Source organism: Hakea prostrata, chromosome 1 (assembly GCF_041222555.1).
Source record: "Hakea prostrata isolate BN-2017 chromosome 1, UWA_Hpros_2, whole genome shotgun sequence".
Classification (NCBI taxonomy): Eukaryota; Viridiplantae; Streptophyta; class Magnoliopsida; order Proteales; family Proteaceae; genus Hakea; species Hakea prostrata.
The window spans coordinates 9,549,795-9,566,425 of NC_142600.1; the positions used below are offsets into that span (position 1 = coordinate 9,549,795).

Genomic DNA, 16,631 nt, shown 5'->3' on the forward strand with positions numbered 1-16,631 from the left:
TAATATACGCACACCACCTAGCCACCATCCATCAGCATCCTCATCCCTACACTAAGTTTATCTATATGATTCAACACCCCAACACTCCACCATACACATAGCGGTCGAACAACGGTCCATAAAATTCCTTTAAGCTTAATGAATACGCCGATCACATAAAACCCGACGCACCCTCACTTCATCCACCCTATTTAATCTTTGGGAAACCTCATCTTCTAAACACCTCTTTACTTATAATTGAACCAGGTACCTAAAACAATCACTCGAGGAATCTCTATCGCAAGACACCACCTCATCATCCCCGATCATGACTAAAGTTACAAACTAAATATCGCTTGATCTACTAAGTTTAAAGCCTGATCCAAAGCTAATCTCCATGATTCTAATTGGTATAATCCCACTTGGGTCTCATCAATCAACACAATATCACCCAAAAAGCATACACCAGGGGACCCATCTTGAATGTCTTTGGTTAATTCATCCATACCAAGCAAATAGATATGGGCTAAAGTTGACCCTGATGAGCCCAACCGATCGGGAATTCATACTGTCCCCCCACGCTCTAACACTAGTCACCGAACCACATACATATCTTAACTATATCTATATATTTACTTCAACACTTCTCTCTAGTACTTGCCAAATTAACGCCTAGGGACTCTATCATAAGCTTTCTAGGTCAATAAATACCATATGAATATTTTCCTACATCTCTATACCTTTCCATAAGTCTCCTAATTAAGTAAATAGCCTCCGGTAGATCTTCCCGCATAAACCCAAATTGGTCCCGAATCGTAGTTAAGATCCAAACGGTCAAATTCTCTCCCATAATTTCATCGTATGCATCAATTTAATGCCTCTATAGTTATTACAACTTGAATATCTCCTTTATTTTGTAAATTGGAACCACAACACTTCTCCTCCAACACCGGCATTTCCCTGCCATAATCTTATTAAACAACTTAGTCAACCAAACTAGTCCATGGGTTCCTAAGCTCTTCCATACTCAATTGGGATTCATCAGGACCTTGTGTCTCGAGTTTCATCCTCCTAAAGCTACGGACACGAAATTCACGATATAAGTTCGACATTGGTGCCTTGGTGAAAAGTGTAATCGCAAACATAAGTGCTTGAAGAATGCTCATTTAGTAAACTAGAGAAATAGGCCCATCTCTAATACCTCCTCACAAACTAAAACTTTACCATCTCCATTTAATACATCTAACATGGTCAAGACTCTACTCTTCCTATCCCTCATCTTAGCTATCTTATAAATAAATCCCCTCCGTGCCCAACTTATTGATAACTCCATACCCTTCCGCCCCCAATCTAGCCGTTCTACCAACCTATACCTTAAGATCCTCAACATCCTTAGTTCTGCCATGCTTAAAACTAGCTATCCTAATGGCAGCTGAACCTCACTATCCCACCACCACGCTCTCTATAAGAATGGATCTTCCTTGATTCACCTAGAAATCAGCCACCCAATACACATAGCCATCTCATTCCACATTGCATGTATCCCTTAAAATCCCATCTTGTTTGACTACTTCATAACGAAGGATTAGAGTACTCCTTCAAATCCACCATCTATCCGGGATAGTTTCCGACCTATGTCTTGGGACTAAGCACATATCCAAGACCACAAGTCTATGTGTGCATAAGCCCCCGGTATCACCTTGCAATCCTTGCACAACAATCTATCATCCTCTAGTTAGGAAGAAATCTATTTGGCTCTATCGCCACTTTGAAAGTAATTAAATGTCATCTCTCTTTAAGTAAGTATTTATAATAGATAGATCAAAAGCAATACAAAATCCAAAATTGAAATCCCTCCTCATCCTCCCAAAACCATATCCTCCATGAACACCTCATATCCCCTTGATCTTTCCAATATGTCCATAAATCACCTCTATGATAATCTTCTCCTTGACAACCTTCATAATCCATCCATATTTCCCAAAACTAGCTAGACTTCATCTAACCTACTTAGGTGCATATCACAAATTATATTTATGAACTCTCTCCATACAAGCTTGATAGCAATAACCTATCACCCACTCTTTAACACCACCACATCATTTTAAATCTTATCCACAAACCCACTCCATTTAGTTATCCCCAGATACCAAAGTTTAAAGTCATCCAACCTGCTTACCCTCCATCTAGTCTCTGATCAAGCTACATAACCTCCTCAAACATCACAACTAAGCTCACTAGTAAAGACCATGTTCCAAGATGCCAACAACCACGCATGACAGCACCCACATGCACAACAACACCACGCAGACGGGAGAGCAGAACCCACACACACACGCCAAGGAGCGCGCTGGGAACGCCAAAGCTTATCATATAAGGTCAAACCATGAAAAAGGTTTGGCTAGATTTTTCCGGCCGGCGCCGACCCCCCTTACCCGGCTTGGGACCGAGAAAACACGGCGGAGTTATATATATTTACTAATAGAAAGAAAAAAAAAAAGACAGTAAATTTTTTTTTCCCACAAAAAAAACGACACCAAGTATCAATATAAGAAAAGTGGAGTAGAAGAATCTCCGACAACTAAAGAAAAGGAAAGCTAGGTGGTAAAGCAGTTGCTTCTGACGAAGTGCCATTGTAGCATTCCCTGGTGATCCCAGATCCCTGATCTCATATTTTTCTCTTGTCAAATTCCGCTAAAACTTCGGTTAACGAACATTCGCTAACTCGGACTTTTCCGTCTTCAGCGGAGATGGTCGCCTTACGTCTCTTCTTACTTTCGCCCTACTCTTGAGCTTAGCACGAGAATTCTCATTATTTCTTCTCAAGTCAGATCACTTTCTGCAATTTTATCGTTGCTTCCCATTCACATTTGTATTTTTATTTTTTGAAACACTGGTTTCATTAATTTTTCATCCTCCATTTACAAATCCATTTTTTTTAAAGCTCAAAATTGGACTTGGACCTGTAAGTGAAGATTATCATCTGCTGATCGATCCATTATCCTGTTGATCAGTTTTATTAGTTCTGCCATGATGAGGAGAGGTCCTCCCATGGATATCGAAAGAAAGGGTTCCCTTTATCCGAGGCGACGAGATAATGTGATTCATCCGGTGGAGGCTGAGTCTTCGGCACTATCCTCCAACTGGGCACGGCGATTTCAACCTTTTGGGAGATGGTTTCCTTGGTTGGTGCCTACGTTTGTTATCGTCAATGTTGTTTTGTTTTTAGTCAGTATGTACATTAACAATTGCCCGAAGAATTCGATTCATTGTATTGCAACTTTTCTGGGGCGTTTCTCCTTTCAACCGTTCAAGGAAAATCCTCTTCTGGGACCTTCCGCAACCACGTAAGTTTTTCTCCTCAGTTTCAGACAAAATGGGTTTTGTTTCATTTCAGTGGAGGGATCTGTTTGTATCATCGGACACTGCATTGCTCATGAACTGGATTTCGTTTTTATTTATTTATTTATACTGATGTTGTTTCTAGATATCGAGCTTTATTAATGAATCTTTCAGCTGGGAAAATCAGCTGGGGTATCCTTTGCCTTCGTTCATGGAAGAGATTTTGGATGGATTGCTTCTAGTAGGTGTCGATAATGGGTGGGGTTGAATCAAGAGATGAGGTTCTATAAGGACGCATATAAACATAGTATTGCTCATCTACAATATATTAATGATGCTTTATTATTTTTGGGCCCATTTGGTGGAGGATGTATTTGATATATTATCCATCCTGAGAACTTTTCGAGCTGTGCCAGATTGATTGTGAACTTGAGAAGACTACTCTCAAGTGGTCCGATATATAGGATTTCAGGGGGTAAGTAGCTTTCTTTCTTTTGATGCAGTGAGAACTGGGGCCTTACCTCGGAATTTAGATTGGAGTAAACCTTGTATCTGAAACCCTAAAATCAAGAGGATGGGGAAGAGACTATTGATTTGGAAGAAGTATTTAACTGGTGGTTGCTTGACTTTAAAAGCGAATACCTCTAACAGCTTTTAGTTTCATTTTGATATAAAGTTTGATTTCCAAGAAGAATGGGAAAAATTATTAGAAGTTTCTTGTGAATTGGTATTAATTGGCATGATGATGTAACTCAAGGTCTTGGCCAGTCTTCAGGATCCTTTATAATTGAACCAGCAGCACGTTGTGACTAAAATGCTACTGTTTGGGGTTGAAATCTCTGAGGACAGCAGCTAAATTGCACTCAAAACACTTGAGGAACCCTGCGGCTAGGTCTAATTGGGTTCCCAACTCTTGGATCCAGGTGTAGATGGGTTTAGGGGTATGTTTAGGATAGGATTGGATCTGAAAATTAAAGGAAAATATTTTGTTTTAGCAATCTGCAATTACAGATATTTTCCAAGCAAAATTAGGTCTCCTATGGTGTTTAGTACTCTTAGTTAGGGCTAGGGTTTGGATCAAAGGTAGGCTAGGGGGTGGGGGATGCTAATCCTAAAAGGCTCTAAGGCTTTAGGCTTTAGGTTAGGGGTTTAGGAGATTGGGTTTTAATACATTTAGGGTTTTACGGTTTCAAGGAAGAAACTTCAAATAAGGGCCTGGTTAGCGTTTAAGAGATAGGAGAAGAGAGAGGAAGAGAGGAAGAGAGGAGAGAGATGTGATGTGTGATCCTAGGGGTAGGATGATTGGAGTCAAAGGTGAGGGTTTTCTAGGGTTTTAATTGAGGAAGGGGTGCTGCTGTCATGGGGAGAAGAAGGTAGGGGTCTGTGATTAGGGATTTGGGTTGGGAATAGGATGGGGCAGGGAATGGACTTACTTAATAGGGGAAGGGAAAGTCGCTAGAAGGCTGCTGGAGATTTGAATATCTCTGGGCTGCCACAAGCTTGACGAAGAAGAGAGACATCTGGAAAATTGCAGGAAATAAAAGTAACTCCAAAAATCTGGGTTGTGGGGTTCTCTCCCACGACTCCAAGTCTTCTTTCAATGCTAGTTTCTCATTAATGTGATTTTTACATTGGGGGGGGGGGGGGCTCTCTCTTTATAGCCTTAAATTGAAGGACAATTCAACTAGGACTCTCTAACTTGACTCGTAGGAAACAAACTTGGACTCGACTTAGGGGATACACTTTGGATTGGGATTCCCTTTAGAACTCGATAACTTAAATAAAATAACTAGACTCCTAATCAAAAGTAACTTGCAAAATTAAGCAATCAGCTTCCAGAAGGAATCCTACTTGACAATTGGATTCCAACTGGGGACTTTTACTTAGACATGGACTCTATCAACTTATCAAGGAGTGATCCAAATTATAAAATAAAAGTAGATCTAGGATCCCTGAAAGGAGTGGATGATCCAAATTATCAAATAAAAGTAGATCTAGGATCCTTGAAAGGAGTGGATTCTAGCTAAGGGAATCCTCTCTAATTGGGACTCCTACCAAGACTGGAACTCTTCAATAACTTGTCCAAATTAAATAATACTCAACAATAAAAGTAGATGTGGACTCCTGACAGTAGTCTGCTGACTGACCACACTAGGGCTCCAAAAGAGGGGGAATGAGACCAAACCCCCGGACAGAATTCGGCCGGCCCTTTGGTGCACCAAGGGGGCCTGGCTTGTGGTCTAAATGTTGATGGATTTTATGTCAGCTGGGCCTGGTTACAGCACATGAGAATGGAAAATTCCATTTGGTTGGCTAGAATTTCTTATCCACGCCAGAAATAAAGAGTTTTATGCAGTTTATTGTTGGGGACATCAAATAAGGCCTTTATTTAACCCCCCCCCCCCTTCTCTTTTTCTGCTTTAATGTTTAGCAGCAGCTAAGGGGCTTTTAATGAATTGCCTTTGGCACTTTATCTATGAGTCTGTAGCCCCATGCAAGATGGTGATCTTCTTCTGCTCCCTTTTTTTGGGGGCGGGGAGGGGGGAAAGAGTTGGTGGTGATCATTATAAGTAGGAAATGTCAAAAGGTTTGGGATTCGTAGGAGAGGAGAACCTTTTTTTGATACTTAGGAGGTGAGGACATCTCATGTTGTCTTACATAAAGATTTAAACCAAACAAATTTTAGGTAAAAAAAGATTTGTAATAGGACTTTTGAAGGATGGTTGGCTCATATACAATGAGCTCTTGGACATCATCCTTGACCATATGAATTTGGTTACGGTGCAATGAGTAAATTTTGGTACTAGGCCATGCATTGTGAGTATGGATACGGAATATATCCCGTGAATGGCAATATTGAAGACAAAAAGTGCAGCCAAAAATAAATTCAGAGGCATACTGTGTGGAGGATTGCCTCTACTCTCGAATATAGCTAAATTACTTATTGTAGTTTTCTTGGCATTTGTATAGAGGGGTTTTGAGGATGGGTGGGATTCTTGTAGGAATCTCAAACGGATATTACCACCCCATGTAGATTTTAGGTAGTTTGGATGGATGGGGTGGGATTTTGTGAAGACGTAAAACTGTCAGGTTTGCTTTCAGCCCATGTGGCCTATCAATTCTCCCATCCCACTTGTTTCAAAGTCCCACTACTTAGTCGGAAATCCCAGAAGAGTTCACCAGTTTTCTTTCTTCTTCCTCTCTTTCCACCCATGGTTGGGCCTATTTGCATGATACAGCATTGAGGCTGCAGCGGCAATTTCACTCTCAAGGTTTGATGGAGTATATAAATTGAAGAGGAAGAACTGAAAACAATTCCCTTTCACTCCCAAGGCATGACGGTCAAAACAAAAGGAGAAAGACTGCAACCAAAAGCAAATAAATAAAGAAACCTCTATTCTTCTTATGGTTACATGGGGAGGACGATGAACTTGATAAGACCATCAATAAAAGTGAATCTTGAGGACTTCATTTTCCTGAAGAACACAAAATCTCTGAATTTGGAGAAAAACCCTACAATTGATCAAGGAAGAAACCAAAAAAGAAACTTGCTAACTGAAGAAAAACCTGACCAAATTCCTCACATGTTACCAATGATTGATCAATAGGTAAATTTTGATAGAGTTCAAGAGATGATAGAGAGGAAAAAATGAGACTCAGGAACACAAGGCTGGGTAGGCAGAAGCAGCTGAGGGGAGCGGACTCCACGGCAGCAGTTGGCAACATCTTAGCTTTGGCAATGCAAGTTTATTCTGTTCATTGTCACACCCACTCAGGTCTCTGTGAGAGACTCAGAGAAAGTGACTTTAGCTTTGCAAAATCTGACCCCACCCGAAACAAACATCCTTTGTAATTGAAAAAGAACTTTTTCAACAATTCCCTCGCAAATGGTCCAACAAGTAGAGATTCCCAACTCAGCCTCCCTTCGAACCAAACAGGTCTGTGGTGTGTCTGTATTTAGTAATTTTTGCATTGTCTGATGTGATTCATGTGACTTGTAGATAAAATGTATACTCAAAAAATTGCTAAAATTGGCTTGTTGTTCCCATTTCTAAAGGTGGATCTGCTAATGTTAGTTATGGTGATTTTCAGTATCTTAATCAAAACTGTGCATCTTTCATGCCTAGAAATGAATTCTCTTACATATAATGATCAATAATTGTTAAAGAGGGATTAGGTTTGAGCAGCTGTTATTTGTTTTATTCCTTCAGATTAGAGAAGATGGGAGCTCTAGATGTGAATAAGGTGGTCCATCACCACCAGGCATGGCGCATTTTTAGTTGCATTTGGTTGCATGCTGGAGTTTTCCATTTGCTTGCCAATATGTTGAGTCTCCTGTTTATTGGAATTCGGCTAGAGCAAGAATTTGGCTTCGGTATGTATGTAACTTTAATTGTGAAAAAAAAAAATGATCCTTCTTGAAATTTATGTATTTCTCTTTTAAGATCTTGCCGTCAAATGCTTGCAACAAGTTCTGGATGCTGGATCTTAAATATGCTATTTTCCTTTTTTTCCAGAAGAGAGAAAAAGCAGTGGGGTGTGGAGGGGGAATGAATTGGATATTAAATTTTATAAATCATAATTGCATATTTTAAGTTTGTACATTGGAGATTTAAATCTATGCTACAATTATCTATTTTCGAGCTCTATTTTCTAGTTTGACAGGCTGATATTCAAGCGTAAAAGAATAAAAGACATGTGTATTAAACCTAGTTGCTATTTCCATGAGTTCTCCTTCCTGCTGACCTAGAAGGAATATTGGTTAGTAAGATGTTGAAACATTAATAACATTGTCATGCTGAGTTATAAACTTTAAAAATTAAATCAAATTAATGATTATAATTAAGGTGACCATCTTGGAGTGTCGGGAAACTCTTGGGAATAAATGGCTATAAGAATGCATTAGTTATCTTTCTGTGACTTGAATGAAAGACTAGAAGTTTGCAAGATGGAGGAAATAATGCAGTATCAAGCTGTACTAATACTCTTACTTCTATATTCAACAACAACTAGCCTTGTCCCAATTAAATGGGGTCGGCTACATGGATTCTTGCCTTCCAATCAGTTCTGTTTGAGGCCATGCTAGGTACGGGGCCTAAGCTATACATACCATTTCTAACCACTTCTCTTAAGGTTATCTTAGGTCTGCCCCTAGCTCTTCTAGTTCCTTCAATCTAGATTATATCACTTTTTTGTACATAGGCATTTATAGGTTTTTGTTGAATGTGACCGTGCCACGTCACATGACTTTGTCGAAGCTTATCACTTGTGGGAGCAACTTGGAGACTAGCTCTAATATGATCATTTCTTATTTTATCCTTCCTAGTTGTGCCACTCATCCATCTTAGCACCCTTCATTTTTGCTATACTGAATTTATCTATATGATTCTTTTTAACAACCCAACACTCTGCACGGTACATCATAGCTGGTCGAACGACGATCCTATAGAATTTTCCTTTAAGCTTTAATGAAATACGTTGATCACACAAGACCCCAGATGCACCTTTCCACTTCATGTTGGGAAAAATACCGATAGACGGTTGACGGTTCACTCTTTTCCCGTCTGTGTAAAAGATTGACAAAGAAAAACAATACAAAAATGTATTTATGAATAATACCCGTGTGAATAGTGTCTGTGTGGGGCCCACGTGAATAGTACTTGTGTGGGACCTATGTGAAAGATAACAGAATAAATAATCACAAAAGAAGCACAGACACAACAATATACGTGGTTCGGCTTTGCCTACATCCACGGGCGTAATGAGACCTTTCACTATGAGAAAGTAGAAATTCAACACTTGTACAGTGTTTGGATTTATAACCAAATCCAACCCTGTATCCAAAGCTAGATACCCCTGTACACCCTCTCTCAACTCACACTCTCAACTTTAGAAAAGTTTCAAACCCACTACTCCAACACAGAAAGCACTTCACTCAAACCTCCAGAACCTTACACTTAATGAGTTCTCTCATGAGTTCTCTTGCTTACCTGCCTTCTCCTCAAGCAAACCCACCCCTCTATTTATAGTGGGGGAAAAGAGGTTGAGAAAGAAAGCTTTCTCACCTCAATTTTGTCTTTATAGCATTTAAAACACTTTGACATTTATGTCATTTTGAATTCAATGTTCGCAGCTTTAGAATTCAAAATGGAATTCTCTTCTTTACATTTAACATGATCTTCATGTTGCAAATGTTGTCAACAGACAACATTATCCCTCCATTAATGAGGAGGACCCCACAAACTGGAACACATGGTCTGGAGGTTAAGAAAAAGCTTGTATGGCTTGAAACAAGCACTAAGGCAATGGTACAAGAAGTTTGATTAATTTATGATGGATCATGGGTATAACTGAACAGCATTAGATCATTGTGTATTTGTTAAGAAATTTTCTGAAGAAGATTTCATTATTCTCTTGTTCTATGTTGATGACATGTTGATTGTTGGTTAGGATGTCAATAAAATTGATAGGTTGAAGAAACAATTGAGCAAGTCCTTTGCCATGAAGGATTTGGGAGCTACACAACAAATTTTAGGCCTAAAGATTTATCGTGACCGAGTAGCTAGAAAGTTATGGCTATCACAAAAAAGGTATGTGCACTATTTAATATAAGCAAAGCAAAATCTGTAAGTACTACCCTTGGTAATCATTTCAAGTTGAGTAGTGAACAAAGTTCCTCAATTGAAGAATAAATGGAAGAAATAAAGCGCATTCCCTACTCTTCAGCAGTAGGAAGCCTAATGTATGCCATGGTCTGTACTAGACGTGATATTGCACATGCAGTAGGAGTTGTTAGTAGATTTCTATCCAATCCTAGAAAGGAACACTGGGAAGCAGTGAAGTGGATAATAAGATATCTTAAAGGTACTACCAACATTTCTGTGTGTTTTGGAGGCCAAAAACCTATGTTACAAGCATATACAAATGCTGATTTGGCTGGAGACATTGACTCTGGAAAACCTACATCATGATACCTAATTACCTTTATAGGGGAGCAGGTATCATGGCAATCTAAGCTGCAAAAATGTGTGGCTTTGTCATCTACCGAAGCAAAGTACATCAACATGTTGTGGATGAAGCAATTCACTCAAGAACTCGGTTTGAAAAAAGAAAACTATGTCGTTCACTGTGACAACCAAAGTGCAATTCATATAAGTAAAAATCCAAGTTTCCATTATAAATCCAAACACATCCATGTAAGGTATCACTGGATACGAGATGTACTGGAACAGAAGCGGTTCCGGCTTGAGAAAATCCATACTGACAGAAATGGAGCAGATATGATGACAAAGGCTCTACCAAAGGGCAAACATGACTATTGCAGAAACATGACAGGCATGATCTGTCCCTCCTTATGAGTTGGAGGGGGAGTTTGTAGGGTCCTCATTAATGGAGGGATAATATTGTCTGTTGACAACATTTGCGTCATGAAGATCATGTTAAATGTAAAGAAGAGAATTTCATTTTGAATTCTAAAGTTGCAAACATTGGATTCAAAATGACATAAATGTCAAAGTGTTTTAAATGATATAAAGACAAAATTGAGGTGAGAAAGAAAAGCTTCACGCTTTCTTTCTCAACCTCTTTTCCCCCTCTATAAATAAAGGGGTGGGTTTGCTTGAGGAGAAGGTAGGTAAGCAAGAGAACTCATTAAGTGCAGGGTTATGAAGCGCACCTCTCCACTTCATCCACCCTATTTTAATTCTTTGAAAAACATCATCCTTTATATCACCTCTTTATTTATGATTGAACTTAGATACCTAAAACAATCTCTTTGAGGAATCTCCTTGTCGTCAAGTTTCACCACCTCATCGTCTGCCCGATCACAACTAAAGTTACAAACTAGATATCCTATCTTCGTTCTACTTTGTTTAAAGCTTATTGATTCTAAAGCTGCTCTCCATGATTATAACTTGGTACTATTCCCTACTTGAGTCTCATCTAACAACAAAATATCGTCAGAAAAAAGCGTACCCCCAAGGGACCTCGTCTTGAATGTCTTTGGTTAATTCATCTATTACAAGTACAAATAAATATGGGCTTAAAGTTTTTTTTTGGGATGAATAAATAATTTTAATAAAAGAAAGAAGGAAAACAAGGTCTTTAAGCAGAAAGCCGGAGAGAAGAACTAATACCCCAGGAGACAACAATAAGCCTGTTCCTTGGGGTATCATCGACAGGGGGAAGGGGGATAGCTACCAATCTAGAGGAAACGTCAAAATAGATGGCATTCCAAATCTGATCTATAGAGCGAGATTTGGAAGTCCATCTCCTGAGATTGCGCTCCCACTAAAGGTGATGGACTAAGGCACATAATATTAGCTTACCAATCCGATCGCAAATGGAAAAATCCGAAAAGTTTCTCAAAATCCAAGACCAATCTTGACTAAATCCGAAGGAGCGTCTCGAACAGGGCCAAATGGAGGAAAGGGCTTTTCCCCAGATAGATCTAGAGAAAGCGCATAAAAAAAAGAGATGCTCAAGGTTTTCCAAAGCGGACCAGCAGAGGATGCAATTGGGGTTAACAGGGATGTGGCGGTCAGATAGGAATGCTTGGGTGGGTAGGGCTTGGTTGGGGGCTCTCCAGAGGGTAAGGGAATGGCGGGGAATGGAGACTTTGAACCAGACCAAAGGGGGCCAGGGAGGTTTAGGGTTATGAGGTCTAAGGAGGTTCCAGGCCGAAGAGGTGGAAAATGATTTAGTGGGGGACGGTAGCCAAATGGTGAGGTCGCGGGAGGAGTTGGAGAGGGGGGGAAGGGAACCCCAAACCTGTGTGAGGATGGGAAGGGGGGAGGGGATCCGGGACCCATTAAAGATGAAAGCTGACAAGGGGGTGGTTTTGGGGATTTAGGTGTCATAAACAATGCGGGGACCAAAGTGATTATAGAGAATGCCCATCGGATGCCACGGGTCAAGCCAAAAGGAGGTGGAAGATCCAGGAGATAGAGATGGCAGAGATAGCCCGGGGACGGAGAAGGATGATTTTCCTCCAAACCCATGAGGGATTGGAGGGCATAGCAACAGTCCAGAAGGAATCTTATCGGAAAAGGTAAGAATAGACCCACCTAACCCAAATAGAATCATGCTTTGAGGCAATTTTCCAAATGAGGTTGAGGAGGCAGGCCAAGTTTACATTAGAGATCCGGCGGATACCAAGGCCCCCCTCGGAGGTAGGGCGGCAGATGGACGACCAACTGTAATTGAAAATTCATTACTTTGTCCCCCCAGTGTTCTTACACTTGTCGCTGAATCACTATATATATATCCTTAATTATGTCCACATATTTACTTTCAACAGTTCTTTGCTCTAGTACTTAAAGTTGATCCTTGATGTATCCCAACTGTAATTGGAAATTCATTACTTTGTCCCCCCACTGTTTTTACACTTGTCACTGAATCACTATATATATATCCTTAAATATATCCACATATTTACTTTCAACCGTTCTTTGCTCTGGTACTTGCCAAAATTAAAGCTCTAGGAACTCTATCATAAGCTTTTTCTAGGTCAATAAATACCATATGAAGGTCTTTCCTACACTCTCTACATGTTTCCATAAGTCTTCTAATTAGGTAAATAGCCTCCGTTGTAGATCTTCTTGGCATAAAACCCAAATTGGTTTTCTGAAATTATGGTTAAGTGTCTCAAACGGGTTTCAATGTAGCCCATACGTAATGGTTGGGCCCATGATTAGCAACTTGAGTCATTCTTTCCATTCATGTCATCTTTTAGATGCCATTGCTGGTCTGGTAACCTCAGTTACTTCTTTATTTGATTACACTACTCAAGTTTGCTTTTCTTCTTTGTAATCTCCTTTCACAGATTTCAGTTCTTACGAAAAATCAACAAAGAAAGTGCTGCTCTACCCTCTGTACAAATCATAGTTTCTCCCTTAACACCTAGACTTTAGTATTAGAGGTATTTTGTGCATAACTTGCCGCGTTTATAACATACTTCATGGATCTGTGATGACAATGGGACGGAAATCTGCATTGATATTTGGTTAAATGCTTCACTCCCAGTAATATACTATTTTGTTCACTGAATTTTACCAAATTATACAAAATCTGGTGTAGAATCCCAAGGGAATCTACTGTATTATATTCTGTTACACTCACTTTGTGTACTACTTGTGAAAAGCAAAAGGATATACTTGACACATGACCAGGAAATCTTGCATGGGCTGCTCAGGTGGTAACCTCAATAGTGCTCCATCTGCTCGATACAGCACCTTCTCCTTTTGAGAAGCTGGAAATTGCAGCCAAAAGTTTCCCATCATGAGTTATATTAAAGGAGGCCTAGCCTTTTTGTTTTATTTTTCCCCAGTGCTTTTAGTTAGTCGAATATCCTGGTGATTTTGGATGAACATCCTATATGTAGTGGGGTATAGGGCTGAAGAGTTAAGTAGCCCAATGATGGGATGTCAAGTGACGTTTCTCTACATGCACACGAACCCCACTCGCTTTAAGTAACCTAGGAAAATTGATTGCTTGTAGATACTAGGAGTTTCATTTCATTTGACATGATTTAAATACTACAGACAGACATTTATCTGTAAAGCCCTAACTACAAAATGGTATTTCACTATAAAACCTAATGCTGGGGTTTAATTGTTATGTGCTAATGTGAGTTTGTGTTAGATGTGTGATTTCTAAGGCTCTTGGCTGTACATCTCTCCTCTCATGTTTGAAGATTTTGTTGACTTTTCTGCATATATCCTAACTTGTGGTATTGAGATTGATTTTAGTTGCTTGTGTGGTCCATTTGCAGTGCGATTAGGGTTGCTATATGTATTCTCTGGATTTGGCGGGAGTTTGTTGTCAGCTCTGTTTATCCAATCAAATATTTCAGTTGGTGCTTCTGGTGCACTTTTTGGGTTACTCGGAGCCATGCTTTCTGAACTCATCACAAATTGGACAATATATGAAAATAAGGTATGGAACCATGTTCAAATGAACTAGGCTTGCAATGGAAATGCTTTATCTCTATGGAGTGAGTCTTCTTTCAAGGTTTTTGCGTCTGACAGTTTAAATTGTTTCCAGTTCGCAGCCTTGATGACCCTCCTTGTAATCATTGTACTTAATTTAGCAGTGGGAATGCTCCCACATGTCGACAACTTTGCACACCTTGGAGGATTTGCTTCAGGTTTTCTCCTTGGGTTTGTGTTTCTCATTCGCCCACAATTTGCATGGGTTATCCAAAGAAGTGATGCTCCAAATCGTCCACCTAAACATATGATTTATCAGCAGATATTGCTGGTCCTTTCTGTGATCCTTCTGATTGTTGGGTAAGTCTTTGACTGGTAATGTTCATCTTCTGAATCAGTCCCTTATCTGGGTTCATGTGCATTCAGATGTTGCTTTCTAACAATTATCATTCTTAAAAATTGCACAACCTTTTCTGATATGTGAAGAACTAAGATTTTCTTTTGAGGGGATTGCTTTCTGGCATAGTCAAATCCCTGGATATCTACAACGGTAGCTATAACTACCATTGGGCTGTTTGCTTGACAAGACAAGGAAGAGCTTATACATTTTGGCATTGCAGTTGAAATCAGGTCCCACATCATACGTATAGTCTATGGTAGGAATTCCCTGCTTATCCAGTTGTCACACTGACCAAATTACTAGTCCAAGTGGCAGAATAATAGATTCCAAACAATTTCAGGGTTTGTTAGTGATAAACAGCCTTTTTTTTATTTTTAAATATGGATTCAGAATACAGTTTGGGACTTGTGTGTTCGTGGTGTTGTATGATCGACTATTACTTTATAGCTTCAAGGAAAATTCTATAGTACCATCGTAGAACCAACTATGATGTATGGTGAAGAGTATTGGGCTGGTAAGAAATATCGTATGGATAAACTCAATGTAGCTGAAATGAGGATGCTAAGATAGATGAGTAGCAAAACTAGGAAGGGTAAGATAAAGAGTGGTCATATTAGAGCTGGTCTTGGAGTAGCTCCAATAAGTGATAATAGTATGAGAAGCTTGTTTGAAGTGGCAAGACCATGTTTAACAGAGGCCTGTAATGTCCCTGTAAGGAGAAGTGATTTAATCCAAATTGAAGGAATTAGAAAAGCTAGAGGCATACCTATGATACCCTTAAGAGAAGTGGTGAGAAAATATATGCATAGCTTAGGCCTTTTATCTGGTATGGCCTCAAACAGAGTTGATTGGCAGGCGAGGACCCATATAGATGACCCCATTTTGTTGTTGTTGTTTTTGTATTCAGAATACAATTGGGGACACTAGATTTGGAGGTGCTTGGTCTAAATTAAACTTTGGCTGGGAGAATCCTAATGTAAGTCACTGTTTTCCAGGTTTGCTGTTGGTACAGTTATGCTCTTCCGAGGTGTTAATGGAAATGACCACTGTTCCTGGTGCCATTATTTGAGCTGTTTCCCTACTTCTTCGTGGAGCTGCAAAACAGACAGCACGTATTGTTTGGTAATATGCTCTATCTCTAATTCTTTTATAATATCCCTTCTGGTTGGTAACGTGCATTGCTGAGTTGGTGAGACTATTTGTTGATCCTCATCCTAGATCGATACCTACTGTTGGCTGATCTAGGATGAATCTATGTACTGTAGGGTTCCAATAACCCTGGACTATAGGCCTGATTCTTTTCTCTTTTTCTCACCCTAGCTCTTATCTCATCTTGTTGTTGCCTCAGTTTTTGTGTGGGATTTTGTAGGAAATTTGACATAATTCTACCTATTTTTGCAGTCTAGTCAAAATGGAAATCAGCTGAACTTAACATGTCAACCCAATGGAAGGACCAAGAGTTACACATTGTCAAATGCATCGGAGTCCCAGATCAAGACGTTGTGTTTGCAATTATGTAGTTGATGTTATGAATATATGTGCGGTTTATGCCTTTTTTCTGGCATCATATGTGGTTTATTGTGTAAATCTCGGGACTTGGAGTAATACAATCTGCCTTTTCTCAAATTGATCTCTCAAGTGTTTCAGTAAAACTAGTTCACTGTGTTCAATTGTTTTTCCATGCTTTTCAATTGAGTGGACAATTGAACTCGTTGGAATCTGGATTGACAACTTTTGAATCTGATGCTCTGATTTCCCTGGCTTCATAGCCACTTTGTATAGAACAGCCGGATGAAAAGAGGAATCAAATGAGACTATTTTTTGGTTAAAAGTCCAGTGAGAGTTTATAAATTGTTGTCAATAGTTAATTCCCTATAACGTTAGAATACTTGTTTATTTTTTTGAAACTTGTCCCGAGTGCATGGCAGCATGGGGAATCCCTGTATATGTGCAGTCATTGTTTCTGCATTTCACTGAAGTTA

The 16,631-nt window shown here is 39.5% G+C and overlaps 1 protein-coding gene across 1 annotated transcript; it reads left to right on the forward strand.

Moving 5' to 3' along the window:
- Window positions 1-2,966: 2,966 nt before the first annotated feature.
- On the forward strand, window positions 2,967-16,593 carry LOC149027301 (RHOMBOID-like protein 1). Its single transcript, XM_089161387.1, has 6 exons — window positions 2,967-3,326; window positions 7,533-7,696; window positions 14,093-14,256; window positions 14,365-14,609; window positions 15,645-15,771; window positions 16,051-16,593. Exons 1-6 carry the CDS (start codon window positions 3,010-3,012, stop codon window positions 16,171-16,173), a joined length of 1,140 nt encoding a protein of 379 aa, XP_089017513.1. The 5' UTR covers window positions 2,967-3,009; the 3' UTR covers window positions 16,174-16,593.
- The last annotated feature ends 38 nt before the right edge of the window (window positions 16,594-16,631 follow it).